Raw genomic sequence first — 18,942 nt, 5'->3', positions numbered from 1 at the left:
CATGTCCTGCGGGGGCCCCTGGAGGGAGAGGGACTGAAGCCTGGCAGAGAGCCAGCTCTGGGGCCTGTCACTGCCAGCAGGTGACCAGCAGCTGCACAGGAAGGGCCTTGCTGGCGGGAGGTATAAGCTGAGGTAGGAAAGAACCATCTCATGGTGAATCAACAGCGTCCCAGGAGACACGGGCACCTTGAGAGGCAGTGAGCTCCCCGTCACTGGAGGCAATCAAGTGCAGGTTACTCTAAGCCTCCCCTACAGTGCTGCAGGGGCGTGGCTGCCCAGGTCCTCAGCTCAGAGCAGGTGCCTGCCTGCAGGCTCTGGCAGCATGTCACCAGGGCCATCAGGGAGGGTGACCAGCACAAGGCCACACAGGAGAAGTTCTCAATAGAGGAGGCTCAGCGGCAGCGGACCCGCGAGCGCCAGCAGAGCCTTGCGCCCTGGACACCCCAGCTGTTCCACCTGGACCCCGCCACCCAGGAGTGGCGCTACCGATACGAGAAGTGAGTGCTGGTGGGTGGAACCCCAGGGACCATGTGATGGGCTGGACCATCAGACTGCCCGGCCCAGGGCCTGAGAAAGTAGCAGGGCCTCCGCTCCCCTGGGGAAGCTAGTGTTTGGGCTGGGTCACATAGGGGATCCCCTGCTGGCCCTTCCTGTGGGCCCTGCACACTGGTGCAGGCAGTGGTCACTCTCGTAGGGGCTTCCAGCCACAGCTGGCACGCTGAGGGCGGGGCCGGGATGGTGTGCCCTTCCCCCGAGGGCCACTGTCCCTGCCAACGGATGTCCTCTGCACCCTCCAGCCACAGCCCCTGGGACCCCCTGAAGTGTATCGCCCAGTTCGAGCAAGATGGGGTTCTGCACACGCTGCAGCGGGAAACCATGACCCGCCGGACCCGCTTTGTGGGCAGCCCGGGGCCCAGGTGCCAGGTCAGCACCCCCAGGGCCCGGTGGGGGGGTGACTGTTCCAGCCCACACCCAGGCCAGGAGTCACACCTCCTGTCACCCGAGCCCAGCAGCTTCCTCCTTTGAAGCCACCTCTTCTATAGCTGTCCTGGCACAAATGGGCTGATGTCCCCAAGGCCAGCAACGCCCCCAGCAGGCCCCTGGGGCTGCAGCTGGAGCACAAGGCCAGCTCAGGGTGTGGTGGGTGTGGGTGGGCTCCCGAACCCAGTGGCTCCATCTCTCTCCAGGGACCAGGCCCAGACCTGCGGCTCCGCAAGGCCAGCGACCAGCCCTCTGGCCACAGCCAGGTCACCGAAAGCAGCGGCTCCACGCCCGAGTCCTGCCCAGAGCTCTCGGAGGAGGACGAGGACGGTGACCTTGTGCCTGGTGAGCCCTCCCGGGCCGACCCCTCTGCAGGGTGGGAAGGCCAGAGAAGCCCCGTCCCCAGGTGGGCGAGTGGCCCAGTCCCAGGAGGAAGCCCGTCCCTGCCCGCCCTCCCTGCCCATCCTCCCAGGGGCCCTGCAGGGGCCTCCCTGAGCCCAGGGGCAGATGAGGGGTGTGGGAGACGCGGGGACTCCCCAGCCCAGGGCTCAGAGGGTGAGGGCTCCTCCCTGGCGACCAGCGTGGTGTGAGGGCAGAGCTGGGCAGTGTCCATCTGTCTGTGACCCTCGGGTCCCACACCTGCCTCCCCCATGGCCGTCACAGGTGGGAGTGCGTGCGTCTCCCCAGCTTTGTCCCTACCTCTGCCGTGGAGAAGCCACTCTTGGCCTTTTCTTGGCCTAAAGCTTATGAGAGGCCAGCTGAGCCTGGGGTCCCTCCTGAAACATCCATGTGCCTGTCCCTCACCTCCCTGTGTCATTAGCTTTGTCCTGAAGGCTCCTGTGAGATGGGCGGGGCCCTGAGCTGGCCATGACCCCAGACCCCACACACTGGCTCCCCGGACATCCCAGCTCATCCTCGATTCTCCCCTCCCACCCATCCTGTGTCCCCTTGTCCTCTGGGTGCTGTGACTGGCGGCCCGCCATCCCAGAGAGCAAGAGTACGTGTCCTCAGTGCGGGAAGGAGGCAAGGCGGCTGCAGGCGCTGCACGAGGCCGTGCTGTCCATCCGGGAGGCCCAGCAGGAGCTCCACAGGTAGGCCTGGCACTGGGGCCCAGCCAAGCTGAGTCAGAGAGCACAGGGGAGCCAGGCGGCGGTGCTCCAATGTCACTGGGAGCTGGAGCCCTCAGGGCTTGCACAGGGTCTGACCTGTGCAGGGGTCTTGCCCTAACCCCTTCTCCCTGGAATGGGTGCCGGTGCGGCTGCTGTGTCCTGGGCTCCCTCCCCTAAGGACCCCCACCACTTGTGCCACTGTCCCTGGAGGGAAGCAGGGTATGACTTCCTGTCTGGCTGGCCTGGCTGAGCCTCTGTATCCTGTCTTGCAGGCACCTCTCGGCCATGCTGAGCTCCTCGGTGAGGCCCAGGCAGGCGCCAGCCCCAGGCCTCATGCAGAGTCCCCGCTCCTGGTTCCTGCTCTGCGTGTTCCTGACGTGTCAGCTGCTCATTAACTCCATCCTCACCTAGGGCCCTGTGGGGTGGCATGGCCATCACCTGTAGAACTCGGCCGGTCCCCCACCCCTCCCAGGCACGAGCACTTTCAACCAGCCCTGGGGAGGCGGAGAGCCACCGAGTGCACAGCTGCTGCGAACAGAGGGGCCCACGGCAGCAGAAGGACAGCAGGAGGGACCTAGGGCCACCCGGCACCTTTTGGGGAGGTGCTGGCCTCCTCTGCGGGGCTCTCCGCCCAGCACCGGCCTTAATGCTCAAGCCAAATGCTGCTTTCGACATGTGACACGCTCCCTGGTCATCGGGCCTCGTCATTCCCAGTCCAGCTTCCACTTGGGACTGATGGAGGCAGGGGGATAGGTGTCCTGCCAGGATTGGACAGTCACTCCCCGTCAGGGCTGAGTGGGGGAGGGGGTGAGGAGCAAGCCAGGAATCCCCAGGGGTCCCCAGAGCCTCCTGGGTCCTGAGGCACAGGCTGTCTCTTCCTGAGACCCTGCCCATGTCGCCCTTAGTGGGCCCTGGTGGGACAGTGGGGCTGCTCTGAGTGGGCTGTGGGGGTTTTATTCTGCCATTGCGCTGTTTGCTCAGGTGCCCAGTATGTACCTGTGGAACCCGTCCCACCTCCCCCAGCCTGGCCTCTCCCGGGGCAAGGCGGGAGAGGCGTGTGTTGCAGGTGGCTTGGCAGGCTGAGGACAGGCCAGGAATTCCCAAGTTGGCCAGTTTGCCCCACTGATGCGTCATCTTCTGGTGTACACTTTTTTAATAAACGCAATTGCAACATCTTAGGGTGGCAGTGTCTGCCATCTGGCCTCCGTTCCTGTGTCTAGTGCCGTCTGTGTGTGTGTGTGTAAGTGTGTGTGTGTATGTGTACATGTGTGTCTGTATGTGTGAGTGTATGTGTATGTGTGTACCCATGTGTGTATGTGTATCTGTGTGTGTATGTGTGTGTGAGCACCTGCACACACAGGTACACACAGAGCCTTATTCTGTGTTGCGGTGGTGCCCTCTGAGCTGATTGCCTCATTTCCCCGTGTTTGTATCCATGTTGTTTTCCCCCCCACCCCCTCAAGTTAGGGACGTGTCCATGCTCCATTCCTTGAAATAAATGGCACACATGTTGCATGTGGTCTTTTGGGGGGACTTCTGGTAACAGTGGGAGTCTTCCTAGGGACACACTCAATGCCCGCAGGGGGCATCAATGCCAGCCATCAGATGAGCCTTCTGGTAACACTCCTGGAGCTGCCCAGACTGTGGGGGCCCCAGGACCATTTCCCCACCAACCACCTCTCACCCTGCCCTGCTGTCCCCAGTCACGCTCTGACTTCCGTTCCACAGTGTCCACTGTTCCTGATACAGCGTCCAGGGCCAGAGTGATTGGTCTGCCTTTGCTGGGACAGCCCAGGATGTCCCTGAATGAGGGGGTAGGGTGGCTGACCACAGACCCCCCCCACACAGTAAAGGGAGACTGCAGCCCAGCCCTCACAGCACATGAAGGATGAAAGTGACCAGAGGGGAAGAGGTGGGCCAGTGTCCGTGAGGGGGGTGCAGGAGGACACCCAGGGTACCACACCCTCCAGGCCTCTCCACGTGGTCCCCAAAGCCCCAGGACAGGATGGGGCTCAGAGTGGGGCATAGGACCGGGCAGGCAGGTGCTGCCATTCCAGCCCTTGTGCCCGCCTCATGCAGACTGGACTGCGCCCCTAGGGCAGTGCCCTCAGACTGGCTGTGGAGGCCCCCAGTGCTAGAGAGTGGGTGCCCCCCCAAGTGGTCATTTTCTGCATCTTGATACCACGATGAGCTGCTCTGGACACAAAGCCCTGGGCCCTTTTCCAGCCGGAATCCTCGCCTAAGCCTCGGAACTTCCTCCAAAAATTCATGTCCTCCACGTGCCAACAATTATTCTAAATCCTCCAGGAAAGGCAGCGGAGTGGGTATTACCCCGCGGGACAGCCGGGCCCATGCCCAGATAGGTGCCGAGCCTAGGCTGTCCCGCAGGGAGCGTGGGGTGCGTGGCGAGGGGGCACGTCGGCGATACCCGCCCCCCCCCCACCCCTGCGAGCGACAAGTGAGAAGTCTGCGGCTGCCGGGGACCGACCCTGCAGTCCAGCCGGTGGCCTCCGCCGCGGCGACGGCCTGGGCTGAACGCAGGGCGTCCCGGTCAGCGGCGCTCGGCAGCCTGGGCCTCCGCGTGTGGCGGCCGCAGGGACCGAGACGCGCGGGACCCGAGGCTACCGCCGGGGGGGCGGTTCGCTGGGTGGGGAAATGGAAAGGGCGGGGCCTAGGGAACAGCGTGCGCCGGACGTCATTGGCTGGAAAAGGCGGGGAGGGGCGGGGACTCGGCAAACAGCGCCTTAGACACATTAGTCGGGTTTAAAAGGCAGGGAGGGCCGGGGCCGAGGCGCAGAGCCGCGCGCGAGCCCGTGGCTGTCGTTTCCGGCTCGGCTCCGGCCGATGCATTGGCGCAGCCGCCGCCGGCCGCCTGGAGCCCGTGCGCCATGGTCCTGCTCCCACCGCTGCTGCTGCTGCTCCGGGCGCAGGTGGGTGGGCGGGCGGCGGGGGGGGGGGTCTCGGGCGCCGAGGCCGCGGAGAGCCGGGAGGGGGCAGAGTCCCGGGGGCTCGCCCTGAGCGAGGCCGGCGCGGGCGGCGGGACCCTCCCCGAGGGACCCGGACTGAGCCTGACCTCTGCGGGCAGGAGGGAAACCGGGCGCCTGAAAGGCAGTTTTGTTAAAGCACCAGAAGGAGAATTTGCTAAACGCTGTTTGAAGGTGCCCAGAGGGAAACCCGTAGCGCTCCGCACCCCTCAGGGCCCCGAGCACCCGAATCGCGAGCAGGTCTCGGCTGGGAAATCTGCCACCCCAGGCGGTACCGTGCGCTCGGCATCTCCTGGGCCACCTGTCCCCGGGGCCGCCCCTGCCCGGGACCTGTCCCGTAAGGCTCAATGGTGACCGCCGGGGGCTGGCAGAGTGGGCAGCCGGGAAGGAGGCATGGCCAGAGGTGTCCTTCTTCTCACCAGAGGTCCACGCCAGCCGCGGAGTGCACATTTTTATTAACTGTGCTGCAGTGCGATAGGTGCATGCGATTGCATAGGTTTACAGTGTACGCTTCTCTACCACACCACCTGTACACTGCACTGTGCGCTCCCCTCCCACAGTGAATCCTTCCCTCACCATATAGGTGGCCCCCTTTACCCATTTCTATCAGCCCTCCTGCTTTCCCTCTGGTAACCGGTTGAGCTTGTGTGTTTTCCTCGTTTACTTATTGCTTTCTGTTTTACATGCCACATAAGAGTGAAATCATATGGTGGGGCTCCAAGCGGGGTGAAATCAGCTGGGGGACTGACTCGGCTGAGGCTTAGGCAGCTAGGGAGCCAGTGGGGACCCAGATGGGTGCACTTTCCTGCTGGCAGGGAAGAGGAAGGAGACTGGGCCACCACCCCACCCCACCCCACTCCTGCCCCCGCCCTTTGGGGCACTTTGCCTGCAAAAAACTCCTTGGTACTCTAGCTCACAGTCCCAGCACGGCCGTTTGTCCCACCGTTTCCATCCTCAGCCCAGGGCAGAGAGTCTGGGCAGATGGGCCGCAGCCCAGTACAAGCCTCACTCAGCCTGTCATGGGTCCCAGCGGACTGTGTTTGGTCCTGGTCGTGTGAATGGTGCCCACGGTCCTCCCCCCCGTGGTCAGGACCTACTCATGGCCAGATGTCTAAGGAAGGCTTCTGAAAGGACCCAGGAGGACAGAAGTCTGACCACTGAGAAGCGGGGGCTGGCTTTGGAGAAAGCGCTGAGGACAGTGTTTGCTTCTGGTTCACAAAGAGAAAACAGAACGACAGACAAGCCTTTCCACCTGCATTTCACGTCCTGCTGTGAATGCCAGTGTACCTGCATTTATGTCAGTCTTTCTGGGGACACTTGCTATTTCTTCCCATGGACATGAGCCACCTGAGGCGGTCACAGGAGAAGCAGCACCAGGTTGGCAGACCCGCCTGGAGCTCCAGGGTCCCCTCAGAACCATGCAGTCCCATGATTATTTTTCTTCAAAATTTAACGCCATTAACGAAAACATGCGACCCACCACTTCTTTAGAGCCTCAAATTCCAACCCCAGCTGTGCCCGCCATGGGGGTGAGAGCGAGGTGTCTGAGTGGCCTCCTAGAAAGGGCGCTCCAAGGAGCTGACCTGCAGGCGCTGTGGGACAGCCGACTTAGACCACTTACAAAAGTGCCACCTCCACTGCACAGAGGACAGAACGACCAGAGTGACACTCAGCCAGAGGAGCAGCTTGGTCTACACTTTGTGGAGGCGAAGCACACGATCAGGCACATGTTTGTCCGCTCTCCTCGAAGAGGACTTCACCCCCTAAGACGGAGGAGCAAGTGTGACATCACCATCGACGACATGGACACTGCAGACCAGAATGCACTGCTCCACCGGAGTACGGCGACCAGCACGGCCTCTCCAGTGACAACTTGATGCTGTGCCCGGAGGGTACCCAGCAGAGAATTACGACCATGATGGCCCCTTTGGGTTCCCGGAGTTCGTCCCCTGCGATGCTGCCAGCTCGCCCAGCCTGCACGTGCAGACAGATCTCCAGAGGAGAGGTCGTCAGCGTCTCGGGACTAGACACGCAGACAGCGCCCTCCTCACTGGGACAGACAGGGACAAGCCCTTCAAAGGGAGGCTGAAGTCGAGTCCGTGGAGACGTCCCTCTTCCGAAAGCTGAGAACTGTGAAAAGTGACCTTGAGACTTTCCGGTTCATGTCTGACCTGGATGACGGCTGTCTTGAGCGGGGCATTTGCCTTTGCGATGGTCGGCGGTGTTGGCACATATGACGTCCAGAGCATTTTGTTTAAATCAACGAAGCCGTGGCTACGAGGCTCCCGTGGGGAAAAGGAAGAATGTGAGCACCGGGGCCTCTCAGCATCCCAGACTCAGATGCCAGCAGGCCAGACGGGCAACTGTGAGTGCCCCCTGGGGAGCAAGGAGGACTTCAGCTCAGAAGAGAACCTGGAACCCAGGAGGGTGACGGGAAAAGCAATGGCCTGGTCCTCGGTTGCCCAAACCTTAGATATGAGGTGGGGGAAAGGACAGGAGGGCTGACTCCTCACCTTTCAGTTCCGGGGAAAGGAACTCCTGTGTGGTCGCTCAGCTCTCACTGCACAGACTGGGGCCTGTGGCTCAGCTCTCACTTCTCACTGCACAGAGGGGGAGGGGGGGGCAGAGGAACTGGCCCTTCAGGGAGAGGCTGAAGCGCTACCTCACAGCGCACAGGAACCTGGGCTCCTGCTGTTACCGCACGTTCTTCTCCAGAAAGAGCAGCACAACTGCTCTGGGATAGACAACCTGGGTCCAAGGCTGTCAGCATCCAGAGGGAGAAGGTGGAAGACGCCAGGGAGAAAGAAGGGTCGTGATTCAACTGCCAGGTGGCTTTCAGGACCAGGGAGTTGACAACACTGAAGAGTGATTTTAGGAGACGCCGTGCCCTCCACTGCTGGGCACGGACCCCACGAGGGCTGCCCCTCAGAGAAATCCTGGCTGCGTCGTCCCAGAGCTGAGCACCCAGCATCCGCGACAGGCGTCCAGCTCACCCAGGGTCTCGGAGCCGCTACTCAAGCTCCATGAACAAAGGCTGAGCTTTCCGCACGAGCGTGGGGTCCATTATGACAAACAGGGCCAGAGCCCAGGGGAGGAGACGTATGCCAATGAGACTGAAACAGTGGGAATAGCGTTGGAAGAGCTTCTTTTTTAAAGAAAAACTGAGGGGCCGGGGGCAGGGTGTATTTTTTCATGGGCATGTCTGCCCACCCCCTCCTCCTCTGCAGACCCTGCCCCTTTGTGCTTCCCAGCTTACTGGGGCCGCTACTGTCCCACTTTCTGTACTTGACCAGCCCAGATATGTCTGTGCTCTTGTTGATTTTATTGTTACCAAATTCTCTTCCTTGTGGCACATTCACCCCGAGGAGATGGAATGAAAAATGACTCCCTTTCTGATCCCACGTACAGAACCAGTTTGCTTAGGGCTTCCCCCAACCCAGGCCCCCAGACACAGGCTGAGGGCGGAATTCGGGCCCTACAGGATGGGGTGTGTTCCCTGCAGGCTCCGGCATGTATGGTGAGGAGCCCGGCTCTCCAGGAAGATGGTCTGGCCTGGAGACCTTGGCAGGTCACCTGAGCTCCTGTAAAATCAGGGTTTCAGTAGCAGCGGCTCTCGGGCTGACATTGGCACTAATTGGGCTGTGACTTTGCAGAGCAGGGAGCCGAACCCACCACATGGGAGGGGACCACACAGGTGAGCTACAAGTAAAACGTGTCTTGTCCTTTGCCAGCTGACGGTCACCACCTCCACGGACTTGATTTCCAAGCAGAGCCAGGGCCCCCGCAGCCCGCGGACTCAATGCGTGTTTGGCGAGTACTGGACTGCCAGCCACTGGTGCAAGTGCTGCCCGGCCGGTGAGTCCCCACCTGGGAATCGGACGGGATCCATCCCTGGGCCGCTGGGCTTGCTCATGCCCTCTGGCTGCACGGTACAATAAATGCGCATCTAATGCAGTGAAAGCACGTTCCCAGCCCACCTAAGTCCCACTAACTAGCATTGCATCATGGAGACTGGCAGAGAGCTGATGAGGTGGGAGATGGCCCCAGGGAAATCCTTCTAGAAGGAAGCACACGCCTGCCCTTAGTGAGGGTGACCAAGGAAACCGTTGCTGGCTGCGGGAAGTACTTACTGGGAAGTGCCCGGCAGGATCCCCTCTCAGACCCAGGGGCCTGCAGAGGGAACCTGGGCAGTGCTCACACGGGGACTGCCCCAGGGTGTGCTGGGGCGGGATCTCACCACCACGCCCCACCTCTCACGCAGGCGAGTATGTCAGTGAACCGTGCAGGAGCCCGCACACCCTCGGCAAGTGTGTGAAGTGTGACAGAGGGACGTTCACAGCGTTCCCCAACGGCCTGGATTCCTGTTTCCCCTGCGCCACCTGTTCCGAAGGTGAGCGTGCTGCACTGGCACCTTCCTTGACCTTGAAACCTGCAGCCCTTGACCCCGCAGTGGCCAGCGAGGAACGTGTCCTCACAAGTCAGGAACGTTGAGCCTGAATACTTAGCCGCAAGGATACTCAGGATGTGTAGCCTGAAAATTTAAGAAAAGGCAGGTGCCCACGGCCCCGCTTTGGGTACAGGACGGACAGGGCAGTGACACAGCACAGAGCTGACTGTCGCTGCAAACAAGTGGCTGCGGAACTTCTGAGGACGTGAAAAACTGTTCCCAAAGTGTTGTGAGCATGAGACAAAGGGACAGAACCCAAGGTTACACTCTGATTCACAATCCCAAGCAATCACTCCCCATTTTAATCATTTTATTCAAATTGCCAATTACTGAATTGAATCTAGAAAACTTGAAGACACAGAGAAAAGTAATAAAATAAACATCACCTGTCTGACAATAAGGAGTTTGTATTATGAAAAATTTTAAAACGTGTAGAAAAGTTGAAAGAATAAAGCAGGGGCACCAATGGCTTTTTTCACAATATTAAACAATGGCTAGTGTCTTATCACCTGTGAGGGGCCATGTCTAGGAACCATTTGAAATCAGCTGCAGGGTCACAATATTTCACCCCGAAACACCACAGCACCCACTTCCTAAGAACAGACATGCTGCTCCCTGACAGAACCAGGTGCTGTGGCCACGTCCACGAGAAGAAACAGTAATTCCCTAACGTCCAGTCCGTCTCCACATTTCCTGGGACCCAGTGAGCCTGCACCCGGGTCAGGTGTTTACCTGGGGAGACAGGTGTGGGAAGATGTGGTAGGATGTGCACAGCAGGGGCTGCAGCGCTCACCAGACTCGGGAACATCCCAGGGCCTCCACTGAGGTCCGAACCGGGCCACAAGGCTTCCATTCCAAGTGACCATAGAGGTCCCGTGTCCCCGCAGCACAGGGCGTGCCCCTGGGACTGACCCAGTCTTTTCTCACCTACAGACCAAGAAATGGTGGCGGCGTGTACTTCGACCAGGGACCGGATATGCCAGTGTAAAACAGGCCATTTCTACGAGCTCCCGGACTTCTATGAATTCTGCAGCCGGTGCAGCACGTAGGTGCCGTGGGCGGGGTCACAGGTGCCGTGGGCGGGGTCACAGGTGCCGTGGGCGGGGTCACAGGTGCCGTGGGCGGGGTCACAGGTGCAGTGGACCGGGTCACGGGTGGCTGTGGGCCTGGGCTTGTGTGGGCTTATTCTTTAGGAGCTGACAACAGTGGGACGTGGGACTCTCCACCGGGTGACCACAGGCCAACACCAGCCTGAGACCGTTCCCACTCCAGCCACGTGGTCCTCCTTTCTCTTTTCTTAGCTCCCCCAGGTCCATAGAATCCGGTTAATGTTCACGTTATTCTGTATTTGGACAAATTCTATTTCACATGTTTCTTTTCCTTCTTTCTAGAGTTTTCTGATTGTCTCGCCCTGTTTCAGTGCATCACTTGCCTTTTTTCAGCCTCACTTTTTCCGAGTTCTCCTCCACCCTCTGTCTGTCATCCGTCAGGGAGCTTGTGTCCCTGGGTCCCCAGCTGCACTCACCACTCTCCAGGTCAGCTCCCAGCGGCCAGTGCGAGTGGCCCTTCCCGCCCTCCTGGGCTCGCTCCTTTGTTTCGCTGGAGCATATCCTGATGTCACACACAGTGGGGAGGGTGCTGGAGATGGATGATCAGAGCACACACTGCTCCCCAGATGTGGTCTTGGGGGAAGCGCCCGCTGCAATCCCACCCCAGAGCCCACCTTCTGTTGGTGACAGTGTGGACCCAGTGCCTGGGGCCCTGGAGGAGGCTGTGGGAGCAGAAACACAGAGGCCCTTTCTGTGCCCCCAGGTGTCCCAAAGGGAATGTCGTCCTACATAAATGCAACTCTACGGCAGACACAGTGTGCAGCGAGCCTGACCCAGGTAAGAGACGCCCTGCTATTTCATGTGTATTTTTATCAAGATGAAATTCATGTGTGAAATTAACTATTTCAGAGTGAACAATTTAGTGACCAAGTACCACCACCTCTGTCGAGTTCCGAAACACTTACATCACCCCAAAAGAAGTGTCAGCACCCATTAAACAATAATAACTACCCCTTCCTTCCCCCAGCCCCTGCCATATACCGGTCGGCTCTGTGTCCATAGAGTTTCCTGTTCGGACATTTCATACGAAAGGACTTGTATGACGTGGCCTTCGGTGTCGGGCTTCTGTCGTGCAGTGTAGTGTTTTCAAGATCCGTGCTTGTTGTAGCGCATGTCAGTGCTTTATACGTTTTTATGGATGAGTAATACTTTATGGATGAAAGTATATCCTGGAATATAGCACTTCAGTTAGTCATCCATCTGTTAATGGACTTTAACAAAATATAAACAAATAAACCCTTGAGCTAAGGTCATTCTATGGGTGGGATAATATTTTTGAATAAATGGGGTTGGAGAAACTGGACATCCACCTGCATAGAAGGAGGTGGACGCTTACTTTACCCCAAACACAAAAATCCACTCAAGATGAATCAGAGACCTAACTGTAAGAACTCGACTATGAAACTCCTAGAAGAAAACATAGAGGAAAAGCTTCATGACATTAGATTTGGGCATGACTCCTTGGCTATGACACCAAAGGACCTGGCAACGAAAGAAAACCACAGACAAGAGACACATAATCAAAATAAAATCCTTGCATCAGAGAGTGTGCAGTCGCCAGAGTGAAAAGTTGCCCCACAGAACAGGTATTTGCAAACCACGTAGCTGATAAGGGACTGACGTTCACAACACGTAAAGAACTACAGATCAACTACAACCATAAACTAACCACCCAGTTGTTTCAATGGAGAAGAGCTTGAATCGCCATTTCTCCAGAGATGTTCAAATTGTCAACGAGCCAATGACATGATGACATCACGACATTAGGGTGATGACATCACTGCTCACCTGGGAAATGCCAATCAAAACCACAGTGACACACGCGCTCTCACCCACTTGGACGGCTACTATTAAACATGTGTTAACACCACACGACTGTTGGCGAGAGCATAGAGAAAGTGGAAACTTGTGCCCTGTTGGTGGAATGTAAAATGATAATAGACTATGGAAAATACTATGGTGGTCCCTTAAGAATTAAATGCAGAATTACCGTATGATCCACCAAATCCATTCTGGGAATGCACCCCCAAAGAAGTGAAGTCAGGGACTCAGATATTTGTATACTCATGTTCGTAACATATTTTAACAGGACCGGGGTCACGTGACCCCCTTGGGCCTCTGGTCATAGGTCTGTGGTTCTCCGAGGTTTTTATGGAGGCCTCGTCCCATAGGTACGATCAGTTATTACCTTCACTTCCAGCCTCTCTCCCAGCCCTGGAGGATGGGGGTGGGGCTGAGAGTTCCAAGCTTCACATCATGACCTGGTCTTTCCGGGTATCAGCCCTCAGCCAGGAGCCACCAGAGCTACCTCATTAGAACAGAAGCCACTCCTGTCACCCAGGAAATTCTGAGGGACTCAGGAGCTGTGTGTCAGGAGCCAGGAGCAGACACCTATGTACACACATTTCTTACCATTTCACACTGGGACTTTCAGCGCTGACACAGGGCAAACCAGGCCTCGTTGGTCAGCAGAGACCCGGCCTAGCTCAGCCCACCGTGGCTGGCCGACGTGTCCAGATGTCCGCCTGTAAGAGGACTGTACCGGAGACACAGCCTGACACAGGACGTCCCTCAGAGTGGGCATCCGAGCATCATGGCCTCAAACACCCACGTGGCCAAATGAACCTTCAGGCCCGTCTGAGAGCTGTCACTGGCACCCCCCCCCCCCCGGGGGAGGGAGTGAGTCCTACCTGCCCTCAGGTGTGCCCTCCTGGGACAGCCTCCTCCCCTCCCCACCCCACCACGTGCTGGGGCCCAGCCCCAGGAAAGGCCCGGCCGGCTGGCAGACGCCTGCTCACGGGGCCTCCTCCCCACCCAGGTTGGCCGTGTCTGCTGGGCCAGCGAGTGGAGATGTTCCTTTGTCGCTACAGTTTTCCTGAGATGGAATTGACATCGGCAGTGTCAGCGTGAGGGGTAGGGCTCGGTGTCCTGACTCACATATACAGGGACAGGATCAGCGCACTGAGCCTTTTTCTCCTTGTGACGGGGGCTCTCGGGAAGTCCTCTGAACAGCTTTCCGATACAATGCAGCAGCGTTAGCTGTCCTCACCAAGCTGCCGTCAGAGCCCCGGGCTTGTTATCTCATAACTCAACTTTGTGCCTCTTGTCCCCTCCCTCCAGCCCACCCCACCGCCGCCTGGGTAACCACCAATCTGATCTCTTCCTGTCTGAGTTTGCTTTGGTTTTAGATGCCACATGTAGATGACATCACGTGCTGCTTGTCTTTCTCTGTCTGGCTTATCTCACTGGGCAGAACCCTTCACGGTCCATCCATGTTGTCGCAACGGCAGGATGTCCTGCTTTTTGTGGCTGAGTAGTGTTCGTGTGTGTGTGTGTGTGTGTGTGTGTGTACATATGTGTGCACACGTGTGCACACCACAGCCTCTCTGTCCATTCTTCCATCCGGGACACTTGGTGGCTTCCGTGCCTCCCTGGCTGCTGTGAACATGGGGTGCACATGTCTCCTCAATATAGTGTTTGCATTTTCTTCGGATATATTCGCAGAGGTGGTATGGCTTGTTCTGTTGGTTTCTTCCTTATCATGTGGATGCAGGGGAAAAAAGCTCGTTTTTTTACCTTACTGTGACATTTTCTGTTTTTCCCAATTTCAGACCACAGATACTGGCAGTACTTCCTCGCAGGGAGCTGTCTCATAGGTTTCCTGGTTATAATAGTCCCTCTCTGCTATAAATGCCATCGTCCCCGTAAAGGTATGTAGTGTCGAGTTAGAGCCATTGGACAGGGTGAGTGACAGCCTGGGCTGCGGGCATGTCCTGGGGACGCCTGAGTTAGGACAGGGCTGGACCTTTCCTCGTCAGCACTTGGTTCTCATCAGCTGAGGCTCCTCTTACCCCACGGAGCGGCCGAAAGGGAGGACACTCGCCTGGAAGTTACTGCAGCGTGGTCCCCGCTGACCCCTGGGCTGAGGCTGAGGGACGGGCATGGCTGGATTACAGGGTCCCTAACGCATCCATTAATGGGGTCCAAGCTGCATCTCAGATGCAGACCTGGGCTAGGCAGGGTGTGTCCCGCAGGCTCAGTGGGGAAGAGCCCTGAGCTGCTGGCAGCAAATGGCGGCCGGGAGCCCTTGGTGCAGAGAGCCACAGGCCTCGTGGAAGTTCACAGAAATGTGTAACCGGACAACCGTGGGAAGCAAGGCTCATTCCTGCAGCTTCCCTGACGCGCCCTTGGCTTGGGGAGGGGTGCGATTTCTTCCCAAGACACTGCATCACAGAAAAGTCCTTGCCACCCATTAAGCAGTTTACTGTCTGTCTTCACAGGAAACGGTGACAGAAGAGAAAACACGGTGAGTGTCATCCTGGTTTCTCGCTGAGTAACATGGTGCAGGCCCAGGCTTCCCATCAGGCTCAGGCCAGCCCAGGAGTCAGGAGGTGGCCGTACCAGCTCCAGGAAGCCAGTAGACACCTGAGTATTAGCCACTGATTGTCCTGTGGCCAAAGGGGAACCGAGGGCCATGAGCTGGAGGAGCCTTAGCTTTGGAGGGTTCTATTCCCGATGGGGAACCTGAGACGCCAAACGGGCCTGTGGGTGCCTTGACCAACTCCAGCCAAACCGACAGTCAGGGCACAGCCGAGACCAGCGCCGGCCCCACTGGGCCCTTCCGTGTTCTCTCCAAACCCCACTGGGCATAGGATCCGTGGGCCCCTACCCTCCAGGGACACCTGTGCAAATCACTAACTGAAAGCGTTTTCTTGGTTTTCAGTTGCCTGAAGGCTCAGTGCCCTTGGCATCATGGGGTGGGGACCGAGATGCCGACTCTTCAGTCCCCACGACAGGAAACATAAGCCTGTCTGAAGACACCTTGGACGTGGTGTCTGAGGCCCCGACCTTCACCAGGAGCCCGGAGAGCCCGGCGGGTGCCGATAGCACACAGGCTGTGGCAGGTGCAGGAGGCCGGGCCCCAGACAGGTCACCACAGCCTGAGCGTCCTGTGTCCTCCCGGGCCTGTGGTCAGGCTGAGGTCCGGATGGATCTGGAAGGTAGGACGGCGTTTGTGAGTGAGTCTGAAAAATAGTAACAGTAACAATGTCCATCCCAGCCAGGCGATGCCAAGTCTCTCCAGGGTTATTCTAGTCATCAGAGCAATCCCCGGTGGGGGGACCATACCCCAATTCTAGGCGAGGACCCTCAGTACAGAGAGTCACCCTGCCGGCCCCGCCCACCACAGGTGACAGCAGAGCAGGGCCTGGGGTCAGGTGTGCACTTGACCTCCTCCCACACCTGGGCACACACCCTGTGAATCAGCCATCCTGCAGGAACCGCCCTCTATTCAGGGGTGGGGGGCACAAAGCAGAGGTGTTAGCTTCCTGTGGCTGCTGTCACAATTCGCTCCAGAGTGGCTTAAAGCCACAGACCTTTGTTCTCTTACAGTCTGGGGTCCAGGACTCCAAGACCAAGGTGTCACAGGCTGCGTTCCTGCCCGAGGCTCTCAGGGGCGTCCCTCTGTCCTCTTGGCGCCCGTGGAGGCTGGAGGCCCTGGACTGAGGTGCCTCACTCGTATCTGTGCCTCTGTCGTCACACAGCCCCTCCTGTGGCTCTCTCCTATCCTTGTGGGGACACAGTCATATGGATAGAGCCCCCCCTACTCCAGTGTGACCTCACCTTCACTGTTTCCAAATACAGTCACGTCCTGAGGTTCCGGCGGACTTGAATTTGGGGGGACACTCTCCAACCCAGTATAGGAATCTTTGCAGATCTGGAGAGGGGTCTCCCAGGATAAAGTGAAGACGGTTACGTGGCTGGAGAGGGAGGGCGAGACAGGTAGAGGGAGCTGCCTGTACAGGCCATGGGAGGCTGCAGGGGGCTGGGCTTGGGGACAGATCCATCCACCAGATGGGCATGCGGAGCCGGCAGGGAGCAGCCTGGGAGAGCTCGTGGTGCCGGACAAAGGACCCGAGATGTAGCCCTCATTGGGGGGCCCATGCAGGACCCCACAGGTTCCCAGTGGGTGTGAATCGGTACCATCTGCTGTTCTAGCAGGAGGGCTCTGTGATTCTCTGGGCCCGTGGAGAGATCACTCCACAACCCACAGCCACATCTATGAGCAGACAGACTCTGCAGCCCGACAGTGACTTGGTGACAAATGTGTCCGGACAGTGACTTTGTGGGCACACTTCGTTATGCATGATAGTCAATGTTATAATCACTGTACATTGATCTGACCCTGTAACATCTCATCCCCGCCATAACCCTTGGTGGCAAAGTAGCTTATCTTTTTTTCTATTGAAGAGATAACTAGGGTGCAGAAGTTCAAGTCACTGAGCCAAGTGTATTCGTCAGATTAGATGGAACCATATTGTGGTTTCTAATGAAGTCAGCATCTGGTCAGTTAACGGTCCCGACTGCTCTGCTCCATGTGGTGACTGGGGGATCCAAGCAGCCATGGGCTGGGCAGTGGGGGGGGAGCGGACAAGGGAGAGTTTGGGACCCACCCCTACTCTCGAGGACCTCAGACCACAAGAGACACACGTCACTTTCACTTGCACCCATTGGTTAACGCTAGTCCTGTGGCTCCAGCCTCAGTAAATCGGTGGCAGGGGTTGGGGTTGAGGTGGGCAGGCCAAGGAGGGATTGCTGCGACCGCTGCCTCTGCCTCACCAGGGTTAGATACAGACTCTGGGCTTGGCCTCACTTCATTTCTAGTTTCTCCCAATGCATGGAAATAACTCCTCTCCTTTCGTCCCTTTCCAGGTACCTCTCAAGCTGTTGTTTACAGAGAGAGCTGCAGAGCCCCAGTGATGGGGAACCCTCCCCCACAAGAACCAGAAGATGGAAGAGAGCTGAGAACAGACTCCCACTGGCGGGCTCTAGGCTGGGTCCGGGGGAATCATTAAATTGGGTATGGTTTGGAATTTTGAGGCTAAACTGAATGGATCTTAATTATTTTTTTATTAAGGTGAATGAAATTCACCATTTTAACCACTGTAAATGATTCAGTGGCTTTTACTGCGTTCACAGGGTTGTGCTTCTTTCACCACTATATGGTTCCAGAACATTCCCATCACTGCCAAAGTAACTCCAGTACCCATTCAGAGGTCACTCCCCGCTCCTTCAATCCTGTACATATAGGACTTTTTTTTTTAAGAGTCTCTAACCCAATGTGTCAACACCTTTTCTGAGCAAGACTTACCAGAAAATGTCAACACCAAGAGAATCCAAATTCCTCTACTGGATGGTAATAACGTTACATTTTAAAGACTTTCTTTATAGGGTTGGGGTTTTTTCCAAGAGTTGTGGAAATTCTTTTGTTAAATCTCAAAATTCAGTTCGAACCCGAATTTTGCCTATGTAAAGAGCATTAAGACAGACACTGAAACTGAAAATCACACACACATACACACATACACACACGTGAGTTTAGCTTCAGTACCAGAAGGCCTGACTTTCAGTGCCAGGAAGGGAGAAGCTCAGAAACATGCTGATCTATGATTTTTTGAAAGCCGGTCTTCATGCTTAATCATTCTTTCATTCTGTTCAAAACTGGCCACAGGCCTGTTCTCCTCCCCACCCACACCCCCATCCCCCACTTGTCTCGAGCTGGTCTACATTACCCTTTTTCTGAGAATCCCACTTTTCCCAGCGCTGGTCAATGTCTTGCAGCCCTGCACTGAGTCATATCTGGAACTTTCCGTTACCTCGGCCCAGATCCCTTGAACCTGCCCAGCCTTGGCATGCCCTCCTGGTGACCTTGACGACCTTAGGGTTGTTAGGACAGGCAGGGATTTCTCAGGATGAGCAAATGCTTTCGGTCCTTAAAGTTGTGTTTGATTCATTCAAGGCGGTGGCATGCAGAAGGGCGCAGTGGGGCGGCACACAGCGGTGCTGGGGGAGTCCCTTCCAGTGACTGGCGCTAGCACCCTGTGTGGTCTCCACAGCCACCTCCAGAGCCACCCAGGATGGGAGCTCTCGCTCCCCGTGTCCCACATGGGTTGTGCTTGGGGCTTCATTCCTGGGTATGCTGGCCTGCGATGGGGACGCTGCCTGGGTGCGGGTGGGTCAGCTAAGGGCTGCATTGCGATCAGGCTTCCGTCCTGAGTTCCTTCATTAGTTCTAACAGGCAGTTGCTGTGCTTGTGTGTTTGTTTTGTGTAGTCTTTTTAGGGCTTTCTGCATAAAAGATGATGAACAGTGATCGTTTTACTTCTTCCCTTCCAGTTCGATGCCTTTTACTTTTGCTTCTTGCATCTCTGTTCTGGCCAATGTTTGGCCTTTCTGTGCACGCAGGTGGGAGCAGTGCTTCTACGCTTATTAAAACTGGAAGAAGAGAGAGACACTCCCTTGTGGGACAGCAGT

General features: G+C 57.3%; 2 protein-coding genes across 5 annotated transcripts in view; both read left to right on the top strand.

The window, feature by feature from the left end:
* Positions 1 to 3,296, top strand: part of OSBPL5 (oxysterol binding protein like 5) — a 54,796-nt gene extending 51,500 nt beyond the window's left edge. For all 4 annotated transcript variants that reach the window (XM_081062250.1, XM_081062248.1, XM_081062249.1 and 1 more), the window contains exons 18-22: positions 312 to 497; positions 798 to 924; positions 1,188 to 1,326; positions 1,970 to 2,072; positions 2,363 to 3,296. In XM_081062250.1, the coding sequence (XP_080918376.1) occupies positions 312 to 497; positions 798 to 924; positions 1,188 to 1,326; positions 1,970 to 2,072; positions 2,363 to 2,501 (694 nt within the window). In that variant the 3' untranslated portion in view covers positions 2,502 to 3,296. The remainder of the gene's footprint in view (positions 1 to 311; positions 498 to 797; positions 925 to 1,187; positions 1,327 to 1,969; positions 2,073 to 2,362) is intronic.
* A 366-nt stretch (positions 3,297 to 3,662) lies between these two features.
* LOC308504171 (uncharacterized protein) lies at positions 3,663 to 18,778 on the top strand (the record flags this gene model as incomplete). The annotated part of the gene is made up of 11 exons (XM_081064297.1): positions 3,663 to 3,707; positions 4,450 to 4,737; positions 4,865 to 5,020; positions 8,806 to 8,929; positions 9,336 to 9,464; positions 10,455 to 10,566; positions 11,334 to 11,407; positions 14,242 to 14,340; positions 14,911 to 14,936; positions 15,354 to 15,630; positions 17,342 to 18,778. 11 exons carry the CDS (start codon positions 3,663 to 3,665, stop codon positions 17,482 to 17,484), a joined length of 1,473 nt encoding a protein of 490 aa, XP_080920423.1. The 3' UTR covers positions 17,485 to 18,778.
* Between the last annotated feature and the right edge of the window lie 164 nt (positions 18,779 to 18,942).

This window comes from Rhinolophus hipposideros, assembly GCF_964194185.1.
Source record: "Rhinolophus hipposideros genome assembly, chromosome: 10".
Lineage (NCBI taxonomy): Eukaryota > Metazoa > Chordata > Mammalia > Chiroptera > Rhinolophidae > Rhinolophus > Rhinolophus hipposideros.
The sequence above is the reverse complement of the archived record's forward strand: the minus strand, read 5'-3'. Positions and strand labels throughout refer to the sequence as shown.